This window comes from Oncorhynchus keta, chromosome 28, assembly GCF_023373465.1.
Source record: "Oncorhynchus keta strain PuntledgeMale-10-30-2019 chromosome 28, Oket_V2, whole genome shotgun sequence".
Classification (NCBI taxonomy): Eukaryota; Metazoa; Chordata; class Actinopteri; order Salmoniformes; family Salmonidae; genus Oncorhynchus; species Oncorhynchus keta.
In genome coordinates, this window is record NC_068448.1 from 8268477 (window position 1) to 8287368 (window position 18892).

General features: G+C 42.2%; 1 protein-coding gene and 1 long non-coding RNA gene across 2 annotated transcripts; one reads left to right on the forward strand and one right to left on the reverse strand.

The window, feature by feature from the left end:
• The first annotated feature begins 580 nt into the window (after positions 1-580).
• rbm15 (RNA binding motif protein 15) lies at positions 581-6217 on the forward strand. The gene has a single exon (XM_035739891.2). It carries the CDS (start codon positions 780-782, stop codon positions 3381-3383), a length of 2604 nt encoding a protein of 867 aa, XP_035595784.1. The 5' UTR covers positions 581-779; the 3' UTR covers positions 3384-6217.
• A 2361-nt stretch (positions 6218-8578) lies between these two features.
• Positions 8579-12876, reverse strand: LOC127913157 (uncharacterized). Its single transcript, XR_008084921.1, has 9 exons — positions 12742-12876; positions 12257-12564; positions 11855-11918; positions 11222-11576; positions 10743-10968; positions 10155-10556; positions 9779-9932; positions 9527-9748; positions 8579-9432 (listed from the first exon to the last, which is right to left on the reverse strand). It is a non-coding gene; the product is annotated as an uncharacterized LOC127913157 (long non-coding RNA).
• Between the last annotated feature and the right edge of the window lie 6016 nt (positions 12877-18892).

Here is an 18892-nt window from a genome sequence, read left to right on the forward strand (position 1 = left end):
CCACACATTTTGGAATTTCTTTGTGTACTTGACAATCGCTAACCAATATCCAAAAACAGCACACGTTTCTTTTTCGCGAACCTGGACATCATCATCACCAATGTGAGTGTTTATGGCAGGGAAAACGGTGTAGCAGTAGTCTAGTGTGTGATGCGGGAATAATGACAAGCGATCCCGGGGTGCTTTGCATTCACATTGTCCAATAAAAAGGTAACCCGGAATTTAAGCGAACCGAACTCAGAACACCTCTTGAGATGGTCACAGTCGGGTTCGCTTCGGGGGCTCTTTTGAGGGGTCTGAGTTCCTTTGGAATGTTCGCACTGCACAAAAAAAATAAGCGAACATCACTGAGTTCACAGAAATTGGCTGAAAGGGACCAAATATGAAAACACCCAAAGGTTCAGGGCAAATAATTTGTTGTTTCATTTCATATGAGAAATTATCTATTTGAATAAAGTGAATAACAAAATATAAAACGTAAGGCTCTATGCAACATTGTATATAACCCTAAATAAATAATGCCCCAGTTTCGGTAATTTACGATTTGACTGACATACACTGTACATTTGTAGTTGTTTCTTCCACCCACTATTTCCTCCAATCAGCTCGAAGGGGCGGGCTCTGACAGTATTCCAGACAAAATGGCGGATGTTGTTGTTTTGCCGCAGGGTCAGTGCTAATCGGAGTTCGCCTTTTCACCGATTTACTGCAAGAAAATACATACATAATATCGTTGGCGACAACCTTCATCGTTGTAAGGTTTTGCGAGGTGGACTGTAATGAAAGGCAAAGAAAGGTCGCCGATTAAAAAGCGCTCTCGGGTTTTGGATGATATCCGAGACAGGGGAGGAGGCCATCCGCCCAGCAAGAAAATGGGGGCTATCTCAGTTTCCAGTGGGAGCAATAATGGAAATAGCTCGACTAAAAGTGACGCAGGATCTACAAGAAGGAGTTTGTTGGGCGAAAAGAGAGACAGGGATTTTGACGGGCATGTTTCCAGTCGATCCGGCGTGAGTAACCATAGTTATCCCGGTGCTGTTGCTAGCGCTATCGGTAAGAACCACAACTTGGGCTTGACTCTCGATTTAGCCACTGCAAGGACTAGTAATTCTCGTGGCGAGCGTGCTCTGCCTCTCCCCAACAACAACGAAAGTGAGTACAAAACTCTTAAAATCAGTGAATTGGGAACTCAGTTGAGCGATGAAGACATCGAAGACGGACTTTTCCACGAATTCAAAAAATTTGGGGACGTGAGTGTCAAAATAAGCCGCAGCAACGACGAGAGAATCGCGTTTGTCAACTTCAGAAAGCCCGAGGATGCCAGAGCAGCTAAACACGCCCGGGGTAGGTTAGTACTTTACGACCGTCCTCTGAAAATCGACGCAGTGTACATAAACAGACGGAGAAGTCGCTCTCCAGTTGAGAGAGTTGACAGAGACCCTTATGTTGGAGCCCCAGGGCACAGACACCTTCACACCCAGAGACCCCTCTCCCCATCAGGGCTTGGATACAGAGACTACAGACTACAGCAGCTGGCACTTGGGCGCCTCCCTCCTCCCCCACTTCCCCCTTTGCCCAGAGACCTAGAACGGGAGAGGGAGTTTGCCCTGTTTGAAGCCAGGTCACGCCCAGGTCCTGCTTTCATTGCAGAGAGAGCTGCTGCTTTCCGCGAGGAGGATTTTATCTCTCCCGAGGATGACCAAAGAGCTAACAGAACGCTGTTTCTGGGCAACTTGGACATTACAGTCACAGAGACGGACCTGAGGAGGGCGTTTGACAGGTTTGGGGTGATAACAGAGGTGGATATAAAGCCCACACGGGGACAGACCAGCACATACGGATTTCTGAAGTTTGAGAACCTAGACATGGCCCATCGCGCCAAACTCACCATGTCTGGGAAGATAGTGGGCCGTAACCCCATAAAGATTGGCTATGGTAAGGCCACCCCCACCACACGCCTATGGGTGGGTGGGCTCGGACCCTGGGTCCCCCTTGCAGCATTGGCCAGAGAGTTTGACCGCTTTGGTACAATAAGGACCATTGACTACAGAAAGGGGGACACCTGGGCTTATATACAGTACGAGAGCCTTGATGCTGCTCAGGCTGCGTGCACTCACATGCGTGGCTTCCCTCTGGGGGGGCCCGAGAGGAGACTCAGGGTGGACTTTGCAGACACAGAGCACCACTACCAGCAGCAGTTCCTTCAGCCTCTTCCTCTACCCCCCTTCGACATGGTGGCAGAGGCTTTCATCCACCGAGCCACAGCTGAGCCGCTGAGGGACAGAGAAAGGACTCCACCGCCGCTCCACTTCAGAGAGAGAGATCTGGGTTTCCCCGGGGTTGAGTGGCCCCCTAACCCGGCTATGCGTGAACGAGTACGTCCCGGGGTCTTTGAGCTACCAGATCACCTGCAGCGGGACCGGCGGCCGGGGGGGAGGGAGCCCTGGTCTCTGGAGCGTGAGCTGGTGGGGCGCGGCGGCGACCCGGGACGGAAACGACGCCTCATGGACGACGGTCGCCATCTTGATGTCTCTCCTGACAGCACTGACCGCACGGCACGCCGGCGCAGAGGTGGCCCATCCCCAGACGGTAGCCCCGACGGAGGCCGCTTCAGTGACTCAGAGCGCCCCCCTCGCGGCGACGACAGACCCTCCCCTGGACGAGACCGCCGCCCCAGTCTGGAGCGTCCTGGCGGAGGAGACAGGAGATTGAAGAACCAGGGGAATCTCGCTGAGAGAGGGGCCTCCAGCAGTGGCCTCACATCTTCAACAGGGGAGCGGAAACGTAAAGCCGGCGACAGCAGAGGACCCGGAGCTAAGAGGGATCGCTCCTCAGACCAGGGCGGCCCTAAAGGCAGTCAGTCATCCAAGCTGAGCCTGGCCTGGCACGGCATGCTCCTCCTGAAGAACAGCAACTTCCCCGCCAACATGCACCTCCTGGAGGGTCACCAGGGCGTGGCCAAGGACCTCCTCGTCGACGGCCCCACGGGGAGACAGGTGGGCGAACTCAAGATCACCCAGCGTCTCCGCCTCGACCAGCCCAAGCTGGACGAGGTCTCCAGACGCATCAAAGCGGCCGGCCCCGGTGGCTACGCCGTCCTCCTGGCGGTTCCCGGTTCCGGTGGCGAGGAGGTGTCGTCGACGGACCCTGCAGCTTCCACCCAGCGTCCTCTCCGCAATCTGGTGTCCTACCTGAAACAGAAGCAGGCAGCTGGAGTCATCAGCCTGCCCGTTGGAGGCAGCCGGGATAAGGACCACCAGGGTGTTCTCCATGCGTTCCCTCCCTGTGAGTTCTCACAGCAGTTCATTGATGCCTCGGCTAAAGCTCTGGCCAAAACCGACGAGGACTATCTGGTGATGGTCGTGGTGCGAGGGCCATCATAACTACAATCAGAGAGGAAGCAGGACATCATTGATATTGTACAAAAGAAAAAAAGATGTCAGTAACTACTATTGCATGCTGTGTGTTGAGTTCAGCTCCATGGGGTCCTACTACTAGAGTAGGGGTATGATGGGGTACTACTAGAGTAGGGGTATGATGGGGTACTACTATAGAGTAGGGGTATGATGGGGTACTACTAGAGTAGGGGTATGATGGGGTACTACTAGAGTAGGGGTATGATGGGGTACTACTAGAGTAGGGGTATGATGGGGTACTACTAGATGGGGTACTACTAGAGTAGGGGTATGATGGGGTACTACTAGATGGGGTACTACTAGATTAGGGGTATGATGGGGGCGTAGGCTATGTCACTATTTGTTCCACCAAAATAAATATGAAATGCCCTCTTGAAAGTCAACAAATGTGTAGGCAAATTGTGCAACCCTGTTTTATTAAATAATTGTGTGCTCATTTCCAGACAGTATTATAAAAGGGGGACATTCTAGAAATACAATCTAACTTGAAATGAGGTAAAATAGCACCCGTTTTCAATTAGGAAAACTTGAATCAACCGCTGTGTGAGAGAAGGCTCCATTCCAACATTTGGTCCACTGTTAGTGTTCCATTGATCGTATTATATACAGATCCTTCAGAAAGTATTCAAACACCTTGATTAATTCCACATTTTCTTGTGTTACAGCCTGAATTTAAAATGGATTTAAAAGAAGTTTGTCTCTCCCATCTACACACAATACCCGACAAAGTGAAAACATGTTTTTAGACATTTTTGCCAAATTTAATTTAAAATTAAATACAGAATGATCTCATTTACATGAGTATTCACACCCCTGTAGTCAATACTTTGTTTCTAAGTACCTTTAGCAGCAATTACAGCTGTGAGTCTTTCTGGGGTCAGTCTCTAAGAACTTTCCACTCCATTTATTATGCTTCCTTCATTTCTCGCCGTCAGTTAGGTTAGTAACTACTACACTGTTGATCCACCCTCTGTCATTAAAACATCATGTTAAACACTATTATTGCACACAGAGCATAGTCCATGCAACTTATTATGTGACTTGTTAAGCACATTTTTTACTCATGGACGTATTTAGGCCATAACAAAGGGGCAAGACATTTCAGATTTTCATTTTTTAATTCATTTGTAAAAATAAAAAAAAAAATAAAAAAACAAACATAATTCCACTTTGCCGTTATGTGGTATTGTGTGTAGGCCAATGACACATCTCAATGGAATCCATTTTAAATTCAGGCTGTAACACAACAACATGTGGGGAAAGTCAAGGGGTGTGAATACTTTCTAGAAGGCTCTGTAGATTAGGCTGCTTTATGCTTCATTACAATCATTTTGTGTCATTTACAGTTAATTATATATTTTTCACCTCAAGGCCCTTTCTAAAAGTCCTGAATTATGAAGCCAAGTGTCACATTTTGAGAAAGATACCATCAGATCTGTTTGACGAGGATATAAATCATATTTCGATTTCTCACAAAAAAAGTATTTGGGGACAATTATGTTGGGATATGTCATCACTTGACAAAATTGACTTCCTGTCTTTCTGTAATACATGAAAATGGTTCAAACCTAGGAATCGAATGTCCCTATGCACAGTAGGCTATCTGTGGTGAGGTTAGCCCACACCTCTATGGTTAAGGAATGGTTCATGACACTACAAAATGGGCCGAGACAATGGGGTTTAGTTGCTGAGTGTAAACTCAACCTAACTTGTCTGTGGTGTGAATATAGTGTATTCAATTGGTTTCCAAATGTGTTTTAATGTTTAAGCTACTCACCAGTAATACTTGGGCGTATTGAGAGGCTGAATAAGAAATATAGAGGTGATTTTTGCCCAGCTAATATACTGTAGGATGGGCCCATCAATGCAATGACGCAACAAACACACAGCCCACTAAGAGAGATGCTAAGGGTAGATTTTATTGTGTGCATTTTCTTTAGCACCACCTGACCCTTGGTAGTAACTTGTGACCTATAACCTTTGACCTATAATGTGTGGTAAAATTACACTAGAGATAAAAACAAACTTAAGCTTTTGTTGTTGTTGACATTTGTTGGTCCGGTTTCATTCAATTAATATACCAATGTTTGTTGCCAAGTTTGTCTGAATATGACAGTATTTTATTGGTAATCATTGCTAACAAATGATTTATGGTAATCCTAATAATCAATCAGTTAAAAGGCTATTCAACATTTGGAGAAACTGATCATTTTAGTTTTTTTAAGTTTTTTTGAGGAAAACTGAAATTGTAGGTTTGATAAGTTGTAGTGCTATTATTTTTTGTATTTTTAAACCACAATGTTTTCCCCTTTTGCGGCCAGCAGAAAACAGCTAGATTTGTCAGACTTAATAACCTACTGTTGGTAACATTTTATGGCAGTTTTTTTTTTAAACTGAGTTGTAGTTTTAGGATGTTTTAAGAGGAGGTTGGTCTGGTTTATCTGTTTGAAAAACTGTATGAGAAAAAAAATCTGTATTTGTCTCACCGCCTCAACTGTGGACTTCCTATGGCTCAAACCTCGCAGGAAACTCTGAAGAGAAGGAAACTACTTAGTATTTGTGTGTTTTCACTGAGAAAGCAGCTTTTAAGTTGTCTTCTTTTGTGTTCTGTTTTAAATGGAGTAATATGACCCTCTGGCTTTGTGCTGTGTACCTGGTTTCATTGGGAAGACAAGAAAAGGGGAAATCCTCTTCCCACACTGCGCTTACTGCCAAGCTGTTTAACACACACAGAGACAAAGTGCATTTATGCACTTATTTGTCCTCCGAATATCAATAAATGTTCATTTGTTGGAAACTTGTTTCTGCCGTGGATATGAATTGAAGAGCGAGAACGGTTGTGACTATCTCGTCTGTTGTGTTTCCAAAAAAAGGAATTGTGTTTATCACTTTGAATTGTGGCACAAAAAAAGGGAACCAAACGTCGTTTTGCCGATTGTTAGCGCCGAGGAGACTAGGAGAGACGTCTGCGTGATGATCACCTGTGTGTGTGTTTTCTCTCACACACACACACACACACACATATACACACACACACACTTTTCAGGAGCTGTTGATGACCTGTTGAGCTAACATGAGCTGTTGATGACCCGACAGGAGCTGTTCAGAAGTGTGGCTGATTACTAGCATACCCTTTGACCCCAGTCATGTTTACCCCTCGCCTCCAGGGCTGGCCCCCTGTGTTAGTCCTACTGCTCTAGCAGGTGAATCACAGGATCCATGGCGGAGTCCCCGCTGTGACCAAACCCCACTGTGTATGCTATGGCTCCTGTTTGTCTGCAACCTCCAGCCCATGTCCTGCTCTGCAGTGTGAAACGCACAGTAGGAGGCTGACACGCTAGTGCAGAATGTGGGAGAACAGGGCTGGATTTGCAGTGCCCCCCTTGCTCTCACGGTCGTCTTCAATAAGGTTTTTCTCTGTTTGAGTTGACCACAGCCTGGGGTGTGGCTGTGTCCACAGTTCCCTACAAGCAGAGGTCCTGTCACCGGCTGCCACGCATAATGCACACCTCTTTTGGGTTTTCAGTTTCTTAACTCGCATAGCAACTCTACTTTACCACTACAAGCTGTTGCGCTGCTGAGGGAGTCACCTTGACCTGTGACCTTTTCAAAGTGACCGTACAACATTACAACGGTTCTCCCGGAAGAATGATTATTTGTTTCCATCATAATTTTGATTTCTTCAGTTTATGATTTGACTCCCATGTATGCAGTGAATGGATGGAGGATCGCCCCCCTTTTCATGAATAGGAATATTGATTATTGTTGCTGCTTTTTATTGATTGAATCTTTTTCCTGAAAGAAAGGATCAGGAGTATGTTGTTCTGCTCAGGTTTCCCCTGACAACCGCAGAACAACATCATCTACGTCACATTTCACTTGAACAAGGGGAACGTAAGCAAGAAAAAGCTAAATGAGCCATTTGAAACTCAATTTCGCTCAACATTTTCACAGGTTGTGAAAGGATCCGTATTGTTTCATTTTGTGACAGTTCAACCAAGAGCCCCCTGCGTTTTAAAGTCCCCTTATCTAATGAAGAAATACTTCCTTATATTTATCACATATAGCTCCTCTCAGTACAAGGGCAGTAATAGCAGAGCTTAAATCCCGCCTGCTCCCGGTGCTGAAAAAAGAAACCGCCACTGGAGAAATGCTGCCCTCTAGAGGATCAAGAAGGATCTGCATTCTGCACGCCCCCATGTTTTGCACCTGCTGACAGACAGGACCAGGGGAGCTGCTATCACTACTGTAGTGCCATAGGGAGTCACTACACTACACTGATGGCATAGAGAGACAGCTTGTTGCTGTCACTGCAGAGCCCGTTCGTGAGTTAGGAGGAGGGAGGCTGCTGCTGTCTGACCTTTAGAAGTGTGGAGGAAGCAGAGGTACGTATATTACCAATATTATGCTACAGTAAGTATGGTACCATATAAGGGGTTCTCTTTTTACCTAGCACCTACAGTTCATTCAGTCTAGCTTGGTAGTCCACTCAAAATACAACCTAACATGATTTTCTACCTCCCTTAGCTGTAACCCATTCACTAGAAAGTTTTTTGTTGTTGTAAATAATGTGCTTACTCATTACAGCCATAGGTCGACAGTAGTGTCAGGAAAACACTGGGTCTATTCTCCAACTCTACATAGTCGTTAATATAAACGTTTGTGAAGTAAGTGTCTAGCAACACAGCTCAGACACCCATACCCATGTATACCCCACAAGACAGTCTACCATGCATCTCTTCACGGTCCCCAAGTCCAGAACAGACTGGGAAACGCGTAGTATTACACAGAGCCACGACGACATGGAACTCTATTCCACAGTCAAGTAACTCAAGCAAGCAGAATCAGATTTATGAAATGACTAAAACTACACGTTATGGAACAGCGTGGACTGAAGAGACACACACACTACACTACACGTACATTGTAATGTTGTAATATTGTTGTGTTATAAATCTTGTATTGTAGATATGTAGTGGTATAGAGTAGTGGTGTAATAATGTGTTGTATGATGTACTGTTTTATTTAGATTTTTAAAATGTATTTAATTGCCTTAATCCTGTTTGGACCGGAGGAAGAGTATCTGCTGCCTTGGCAGGGACTAATGGGGATCCTTAATAAATGCACATGCAAATGTGCTCACAGTTTCTCAATTGAAACACGTCCAAAAACATGTCTACCGTATCCAAGCAGCACCATGTGACCTGACTCGGCATTAATCTTCACTTTCTGGAAACACTTACCCTGGGCATCGGGAGGGAAGGACAATGTCCCCTAGTTACCACCTTCACTACCACTGTAAACAGAGGCTGTAGTGAAAATGGTTCATTACCGTACAACCACAGTCTGGAGAAATTCAGTCTGAGCCTAAGCCTACCACCTGTTAACAGTAAGTAACTGTGTTGTAGCACCACCTGCTAACAGTAAGTAACTGTGTTGTAGGACCACCTGCTAACAGTAACTGTGTTGTAGGACCACCTGCTAACAGTAAGTAACTGTGTTGTAGCACCACCTGCTAACAGTAAGTAACTGTGTTGTAGGACCACCTGCTAACAGTAACTGTGTTGTAGCACCACCTGCTAACAGTAACTGTGTTGTAGCACCACCTGCTAACAGTAAGTAACTGTGTTGTAGGACCACCTGCTAACAGTAACTATGTTGTAGTACCACCTGCTAACAGTAAGTAACTGTGTTGTAGCACCACCTGCTAACAGTAACTGTGTTGTAGTACCACCTGCTAACAGTAAGTAACTGTGTTGTAGGACCACCTGCTAACAGTAACTATGTTGTAGTACCACCTGCTAACAGTAAGTAACTGTGTTGTAGCACCACCTGCTAACAGTAACTGTGTTGTTGTACCACCTGCTAACAGTAACTGTGTTGTAGTACCACCTGCTAACAGTAACTGTGTTGTAGTACCACCTGCTAACAGTAAGTAACTGTGTTGTAGCACCACCTGCTAACAGTAACTGTGTTGTTGTACCACCTGCTAACAGTAACTGTGTTGTAGCACCACCTGCTAACAGTAAGTAACTGTGTTGTAGCACCACCTGCTAACAGTAACTGTGTTGTTGTACCACCTGCTAACAGTAACTGTGTTGTCGCACCACCTGCTAACAGTAAGAAACGGTGTTGTAGTACCACCTGCTAACAGTAACTGTGTTGTAGTACCACCTATTAACAGTAACTGTGTTGTAGTCCCACCTGTTAACAGTAAGTAACTGTGTTGTAGTACCACCTGCTAACAGTAAGTAACTGTGTTGTAGTACCACCTGTTAACAGTAACTGTGTTGTTGTACCACCTATTAACAGTAACTGTGTTGTTCTACCACCTGCTAACAGTAACTGTGTTGTTGTACCACCTGCTAACAGTAACTGTGTTGTAGCACCACCTGCTAACAGTAAGTAACTGTGTTGTAGCACCACCTGCTAACAGTAACTGTGTTGTTGTACCACCTGCTAACAGTAACTGTGTTGTAGTACCACCTGCTAACAGTAACTGTGTTGTAGCACCACCTGCTAACAGTAAGAAACGGTGTTGTAGTACCACCTGCTAACAGTAACTGTGTTGTAGTACCACCTATTAACAGTAACTGTGTTGTAGTCCCACCTGTTAACAGTAAGTAACTGTGTTGTATTACCACCTGCTAACAGTAAGTAACTGTGTTGTAGTACCACCTGTTAACAGTAACTGTGTTGTTGTACCACCTATTAACAGTAACTGTGTTGTTCTACCACCTGCTAACAGTAACTGTGTTGTAGCACCACCTGCTAACAGTAAGTAACTGTGTTGTAGTACCACCTGCTAACAGTAACTGTGTTGTAGTACCACCTATTAACAGTAACTGTGTTGTAGTACCACCTGCTAAGAGTAACTGTGTTGTAGTACCACCTGCCAACAGTAACTGTGTTGTAGTACCACCTGCTAACAGTAACTGTGTTGTAGTACCACCTGTTAACAGTAAGTAACTGTGTTATAGTACCACCTGCTGTCAGTAACTGTGTTGTAGGACCACCTGCTAACAGTAAGTAACTGTGTTGTAGCACCACCTGCTAACAGTAACTGTGTTGTAGCACCACCTGCTAACAGTAACTGTGTTGTAGCACCACCTGCTAACAGTAACTGTGTTGTAGCACCACCTGCTAACAGTAAGAAACTGTGTTATAGTACCACCTGTTAACAGTAAGTAACTGTGTTGTAGTACCACCTGCTAACAGTAACTGTGTTGTTGTACCACCTATTAACAGTAACTGTGTTGTTCTACCACCTGCTAACAGTAACTGTGTTGCAGTACCACCTGCTAACAGTAACTGTTGTAGCACCACCTGCTAACAGTAAGTAACTGTGTTGTAGTACCACCTGCTAACAGTAACTGTGTTGTAGTACCACCTATTAACAGTAACTGTGTTGTAGCACCACCTGCTAAGAGTAACTGTGTTGTAGTACCACCTGCTAACAGTAAGTAACAGTGTTATAGTACCACCTGTTAACAGTAAGTAACTGTGTTGTAGTACCACCTGTTAACAGTAAGTAACTGTGTTGTAGTACCACCTGCTAACAGTAACTGTTTTTGTAGCACCACCTGCTAACAGTAACTGTGTTGTAGGACCACCTGCTAACAGTAACTGTGTTGTAGTACCACCTGCTAACAGTAAGTAACTGTGTTGTAACACCACCTGCTAACAGTAACTGTGTTGTAGTACCACCTGTTAACAGTAACTGTGTTGTTGTACCACCTGCTAACAGTAAGAAACTGTGTTGTAGTACCACCTGTTAACAGTAAGTAACTGTGTTATAGTACCACCTGTTAACAGTAAGTAACTGTGTTGTAGTACCACCTGCTAACAGTAAGTAACTGTGTTGTAGTACCACCTGTTAACAGTAAGTAACTGTGTTATAGTACCACCTGTTAACAGTAAGTAACTGTGTTGTAGTACCACCTGCTAACAGTAAGTAACTGTGTTGTAGTACCACCTGCTAACAGTAAGTAACTGTGTTGTAGTACCACCTATTAACAGTAACTGTGTTTTACCACCTGCTAACAGTAACTGTGTTGTAGGACCACCTGCTAACAGTAACTGTGTTGTAGTACCACCTGCTAACAGTAAGTAACTGTGTTGTAGCACCACCTGCTAACAGTAACTGTGTTGTAGCACCACCTGCTAACAGTAACTGTGTTGTTGTACCACCTGCTAACAGTAACTGTGTTGTAGCACCACCTGCTAACAGTAAGTAACTGTGTTGTAGCACCACCTGCTAACAGTAACTGTGTTGTAGCACCACCTGCTAACAGTAAGTAACTGTGTTGTTGTACCACCTATTAACAGTAACTGTGTTGTTCTACCACCTGCTAACAGTAACTGTGTTGCAGTACCACCTGCTAACAGTAACTGTGTTGTAGCACCACCTGCTAACAGTAACTGTGTTGTAGGACCACCTGCTAACAGTAACTGTGTTGTAGTACCACCTGCTAACAGTAAGTAACTGTGTTGTAGCACCACCTGCTAACAGTAACTGTGTTGTAGTACCACCTGTTAACAGTAACTGTGTTGTTGTACCACCTGCTAACAGTAACTGTGTTGTAGTACCACCTGCTAACAGTAACTGTGTTGTAGCACCACCTGCTAACAGTAAGTAACTGTGTTGTAGTACCACATGCTAACAGTAACTGTGTTGTAGCACCACCTGCTAACAGTAACTGTGTTGTAGAACCACCTGCTAACAGTAACTGTGTTGTTGTACCACCTGCTAACAGTAACTGTGTTGTAGCACCACCTGCTAACAGTAACTGTGTTGTAGTACCACCTGCTAACATTAAGTAACTGTGTTGTAGCACCACCTGCTAACAGTAACTGTGTTGTAGCACCACCTGCTAACAGTAACTGTGTTGTAGCACCACCTGCTAACAGTAACTTTGTTGTAGGACCACCTGCTAACAGTAACTGTGTTGTAGCACCACCTGCTAACAGTAACTGTGTTGTAGCACCACCTGCTAACAGTAACTGTGTTGTAGCACCACCTGCTAACAGTAACTGTGTTGTAGGACCACCTGCTAATAGTGACTGTGTTGTAGTACCACCTGCTGACAGTAAGTAACTGTGTTGTAGTACCACCTGCTAACAGTAAGTAACTGTGTTGTAGCACCACCTGCTAACAGTAACTGTGTTGTAGCACCACCTGCTAACAGTAACTGTGTTGTAGTACCACCTGCTAACAGTAACTGTGTTGTAGTACCACCTGCTAACAGTAACTGTGTTGTAGTACCACCTGCTAACAGTAACTGTGTTGTACCACCTGCTAACAGTAACTGTGTTGTAGTACCACCTGCTAACAGTAACTGTGTTGTAGTACCACCTGCTAACAGTAACTGTTTTGTAGTACCACCTGCTAATAGTAACTGTGTTGTAGTACCACCTGCTAACAGTAACTGTGTTGTAGTACTCTGTGGCTGAAAGGACATCCTATTATGTAATACTTAAGGTGCACATTATTTAGCCTGGCACAATGGAACCAATGTAATAGTCCCCAAAGTTCAAACCCATCTGACACTCCAGACAGGCTCCATCAAGCTGTCCTCCAGTTGTAGCAGTATATTGTACTTGGAGATGACCACCACGGTAATATCACTCACTAGCGTCTGACAGTATTTCCAGTTAAGTTTTAGATCAAAACAGATGTGACAACGGATTGCCCCAAGGCTGAGATGGTAAGTTCCGGATAAAGATACATCGCATATCAATAAGGCAGTTGGACGGTTGTTGGCAACAAAATGGCTCTTGGTGAAGACCCCAGACCATCACCTGCCGTTGTTCCCTTGTGTAAGGCGCTGCACAGTGACTGAACTTGTGCCTTGCTTACGTGTCTGTCTGGGAGGGATCTGAATGTCAGAAGATTAATTTCTGTTTCTCACAAAATGAATAACAAAATATCTATTCTGTTCTAGTGGATTTCTCTGTTCCCTATAGAGTATCGTCGCTTCTAGAGGATATACTGAACTCTGGAACATCCAAGACACTGTCAGACACCTCAGAATGTAAGTACTATCCATTCATACAATATGTTACTCTCTATATAGTGGCATCTATACTATTACAAACTCAGTGCTGTTGAAATGAACCATCCACATTCTGTTCACCTCTTTACTTCTCATAACATTTTCCAAATATATTTTTGTGTTTGTATTTTGAAGCGATTTAATTTGCTTACGAGATGATTGTTTAAATTCGACTCAATATATCTGGTCTGATATACATTGTTTTGTATTGTTCATTCTCTTAATAAAAAGTGATTTTGGTGCAATTTCTTTGTGTGTGTGAGAGTGATTTTCTCCAGGTGTCTGAATAGAAGCAAAAATGACCCTAACAAACCTCACCATCCATGTCACGTGTCACTTTATTGCAATAGTAAACTGTTATGAATATGATTGGTTAAGCATGTTCTCTAGTATGTAAAATGTCAAGTCATCATCTTGTCTGACAAGAAATGATTGCAATCTGAATACAACATCAAATACATTTCTAGGTGTTACCAATATACATTTAAGAACTTGACTTAAGGGTTGCTTTTGTTCTTGTTTTCTTGAAAAACAATTGTTGGGACAAAATACATTTTTCAGGATATTGTTTAAACCATGGTTTCTTTATAATACACCCCACTGGGTTCAAACAGTACATAATATAATAAACACATCTACTTTTAAAGCATCAAAATGTCCTTTTTACACACGATTTAACATTAACATTCAGTGGGCCCACAATCACTTCTTGGAAATCACACTGGAAGTGAACAAACAGTTAAGTCCCAAATGGCTCTCCATTCCCTGTATAGGAGCACTACTTTTAACCAGAAACTATAAGGGCTCTGGTTAAAAGTGCATTATGTAGAGAACAGGGTGGCATTTCGGACTTACAACACTGAGCTCTCTTGGCATCCATTTTAGGAGCGAACAGAGCTGCTGCATGTGCATCACGGTTGGTTAATGGGAGAATGTGTTAAAACAATACAAAGAGCTGTGCAGGCAGGACGCTGATGAGCTTTGTGAGAGTGAGCTGAGGGGGAAAGAGAGATTTGGTACTAGTTAATGATGCAGTGTTCTTTCAGTTGAAGCTTTTTTAGCGCCACTAGAGGGCGGTAGAAAACAAAAGTGAAATGTTCCATCACTTAATTTTGAACCAAACTGGTCAGTGCTCCTCAAACTTTTTTTGTACCAAGGACCGGGGGGACCGGGGACTGGTCAGAAGTATCTCACGAACCGGCACATGTCCACGGGTTGAAAAATACTGAACTATGTACATACAGTATACAGTACTTAGGAACATTTAGTGAATAATGGGAAATCATTATGGTAACTGTCAAACAATTTGATCTAATATTGCGCTAATGTTGAGCTAATATTACTTGTTTTGAGCTAGTATTAAACATGCTGAGCTAGTATTACTGATATTAAACATGTTGAACTAGTATTACTGGTATTAAACATGTTGAGCTAGTATTACTGGTATTAAACATGCTGAGCTAGTATTACTGGTATTAAACATGTTGAGCTAGTATTACTGGTATTAAACATGTTGAACTAGTATTACTGGTATTAAACATGTTGAGCTAGTATTAAACATGCTGAGCTAGTATTACTGGTATTAAACATGTTGAACTAGTATTACTAGTATTAAACATGTTGAACTAGTATTACTAGTATTAAACATGCTGTGCTAGTATTACTGGTATTAAACATGTTGAACTAGTATTACTGGTAATAAACATGTTGAACTAGTATTAAACATGTTGAACCAGTATTACTGGTATTAAACATGTTGAACTAGTATTAAACATGTTGAACTAGTATTACTAGTATTAAACATGTTGAGCTAGTATTAAACATGTTGAACTAGTATTACTGGTATTAAACATGTTGAACTAGTATTACTAGTATTCAACACGTTGAGCTAGTATTACTGGTATTAAACATGTTGAACTAGTATTACTGGTATTAAACATGTTGAGCTAGTATTACTAGTATTAAACATGTTGAACTAGTATTACTAGTATTCAACACGTTGAACTAGTATTACTAGTATTAAACATGTTGAGCTAGTATTACTAGTATTAAACATGTTGAACTAGTATTACTAGTATTAAACATGTTGAGCTAGTATTACTGGTATTAAACATGTTGAACTAGTATTACTGGTATTAAACATGTTGAACTAGTATTACTGGTATTAAACATGTTGAACTAGTATTACTAGTATTAAACATGTTGAGCTAGTATTACTGGTATTAAACATGTTGAACTAGTATTACTGGTATTAAACATGTTGAGCTAGTATTAAACATGTTGAACTAGTATTACTAGTATTAAACATGTTGAGCTAGTATTAAACATGTTGAACTAGTATTACTAGTATTAAACATGTTGAACTAGTATTACTGGTATTAAACATGTTGAGCTAGTATTAAACATGTTGAACTAGTATTACTAGTATTAAACATGTTGAACTAGTATTACTAGTATTAAACATGTTGAGCTAGTATTACTGGTATTAAACATGCTGAACTAGTATTACTGGTATTAAACATGTTGAACTAGTATTAAACATGTTGAACTAGTATTACTGGTATTAAACATGTTGAGCTAGTATTACTAGTATTCAATACGTTGAGCTAGTATTACTAGTATTCAATACGTTGAGCTAGTATTACTAGTATTCAACACGTTGAGCTAGTATTACTAGTATTAAACACGTTGAGCTAGTATTAAACATGTTGAGCTAGTATTACTAGTATTCAACACGTTGAGCTAGTATTACTAGTATTAAACACGTTGAATAGTATTAAACATGTTGAACTAGTATTACTAGTATTAAACATGTTGAGCTAGTATTAAACATGTTGAGCTAGTATTACTGGTATTAAACATGTTGAACTAGTATTACTGGTATTAAACATGTTGAACTAGTATTACTGGTATTCAACACGTTGAACTAGTATTACTAGTATTAAACATGCTGTGCTAGTATTACTGGTATTAAACATGTTGAGCTAGTATTAAACATGCTGAGCTAGTATTACTGGTATTAAACATGTTGAACTAGTATTACTAGTATTAAACATGTTGAACTAGTATTACTGGTATTAAACATGTTGAGCTAGTATTACTGGTATTAAACATGTTGAACTAGTATTACTGGTATTAAACATGTTGAACTAGTATTACTAGTATTAAACATGTTGAGCTAGTATTACTAGTATTAAACATGTTGAACTAGTATTACTAGTATTAAACATGTTGAGCTAGTATTCAACATGTTGAGCTAGTATTCAACATGTTGAACTAGTATTACTAGTATTCAACACGTTGAACTAGTATTACTGGTATTAAACATGTTGAACTAGTATTACTGGTATTAAACATGCTGAGTTAGTATTAAACATTTTGAGCTAGTATTCAACATGTTGAGCTAGTATTCAACATGTTGAGCTAGTATTAAACAGGTTGAGCTAATATTGAGCTAGCTAGTACTGCATTACTACATTTGAACCTAGTGTTTCTGAGAGAGTTTGAGGTGTAGATTATGGATGTGTCTTTGGCTCACAGTATAGAGAAGGGTTAGTAAACATACCGTTATTTATAATAAAGGCAAATAGTGGTGATAAACAGTGAACCAGTAGACTGACAAAACATTGAAAAAAATAACAACACGAAGAAAAAAAAACGCCCGATAGACTAGACTCCCATATATATTGGCATTATACATTGATTGCATTGTCATTCTGTCTGCCTGGAGTTGTGACACTGAAGTAGCCCACAACAGCATTTCATTTCCTCATTTTACCAGTTCTGCTACAGTACATTGGGGTAGTAACATCTAAAGAATATATATTATCTGGGCTATAATAAGTCAATAATAGCCTGAGTGCCAATCTGTTTGTTCTCTATTGCCAACTCCTTGTCGCTCCATTATTGTCAATACAGCACAAGCAGACTGGCACGCAGGCTAAGCAAATAAAGTGTCTGTAAAAGCACTTGGTCAGTAGTTTACACAGTAAAGCAGCACCAACCCAATGTACCCTGCCCACCGAGTACATACGAAGTAAAGCCAGGTATTTTCATCCAATTTCATTTACCTACATGTATGTAGCTTGGTCCTTGCCCAACGTCTATGGTGTGGTTGGCACTCCAAACAGGCAAGACAGCACAAACCGATCTGGGGCCAGGCTAACCTAAATTAGGGTCTGTGTACAAAGTCATCTCCCCTCAGTTGTATACCATACATACTAAAATCCCACTGGGCAAAAACTGTTTGAATCAACGTTGTTTCCACAACATTTCAATCCAGTATGTGTTATTTCATAGTTTTGATGTCTTCACTATGATTATACAATGTAGAAAATAGTAGAAAATAAAGAAAAACCCTTGAATGAGTAGGTGTGTCCAAACTTTTGACTGGTACAGTATACCATACGGTATATACACTGAGTGGACAAACATTAGGAACACCTTCCTAATATGGAGTTGCACCTCCCCCTTTTGCCCTCAGAACAGCCTCAATTCGTCAGGGCATGGACTCTACAAGGTGTCAAAAGCATTTCACAGGGATGCTGACCCATGTTGACGCCAATGCTTCCCACAGTGTGAAGTTGGCTGGACGTCCACCTGGGTGGTGGACCATTCTCGATACCAGTGGAGGCTGCTGAGGGGAGGACGGCTCATAATAATGTCTGGAACGGAGCAAATGGAACGGCATCAAACCATGTGTTTGATGTGTTTGATACCATTCCACTGATTCCACTCCAGCCATTACCACAAGCCCGTCCTCCCCAATTAAGGTGCCACCAACCTCCTCTGCTTGACACACAGGGGACAGTGTTGAGTGTGAAAAACCCAGCAGCGTTGTAGTTCTTGACATAAACCGGTGAGCCTGGCACCTACTACCATACCCCGTTCAAAGGCACTTCAATATTTTGTCTTGCCCATTTACCCTCTGAATGGCACACACACAATCCATGACTCAATGCTTAAAAATCCTTCCTTAACATGTCTCCTCCCCTTCACCTACACTGATTACAAGTGACATCAGAAAGGGATCATAGCTTTCACCTGGATTCACCTGGTCAGTCTATGTCATGAAAAGAGCAAGTGTTGATCATGTTTTGTACTCTCAGTGTAATCTACAGTATATGGTATATAATCTATATGGTATGTAACCTATACCATAAACAAACAACAATCTCAAAATACCTCAAAATGCAAAATGTTTCCATGTACAGGTATAAATATAGAGGTATACCAAGACATTTGTTGAATAGGACTGCGTGCTATATTCCCTATTCAGTGCACTACTTTTGACTGGAGCCTTATGGGAGCCCTATGGAAGCTGTATGGGAGCCCTATGGGAGCTGTATGGGAGCCCTATGGAAGCTGTATGGGAAGTGTATGGGATCCCTATGGGAGCCCTATGGAAGCTGTATGGGAAGT

Bases quoted from the DNA above. Each gene is read 5' to 3' on its own strand.
- rbm15 (XM_035739891.2), top strand. From the start codon at position 780: ATGAAAGGCAAAGAAAGGTCGCCGATTAAAAAGCGCTCTCGGGTTTTG.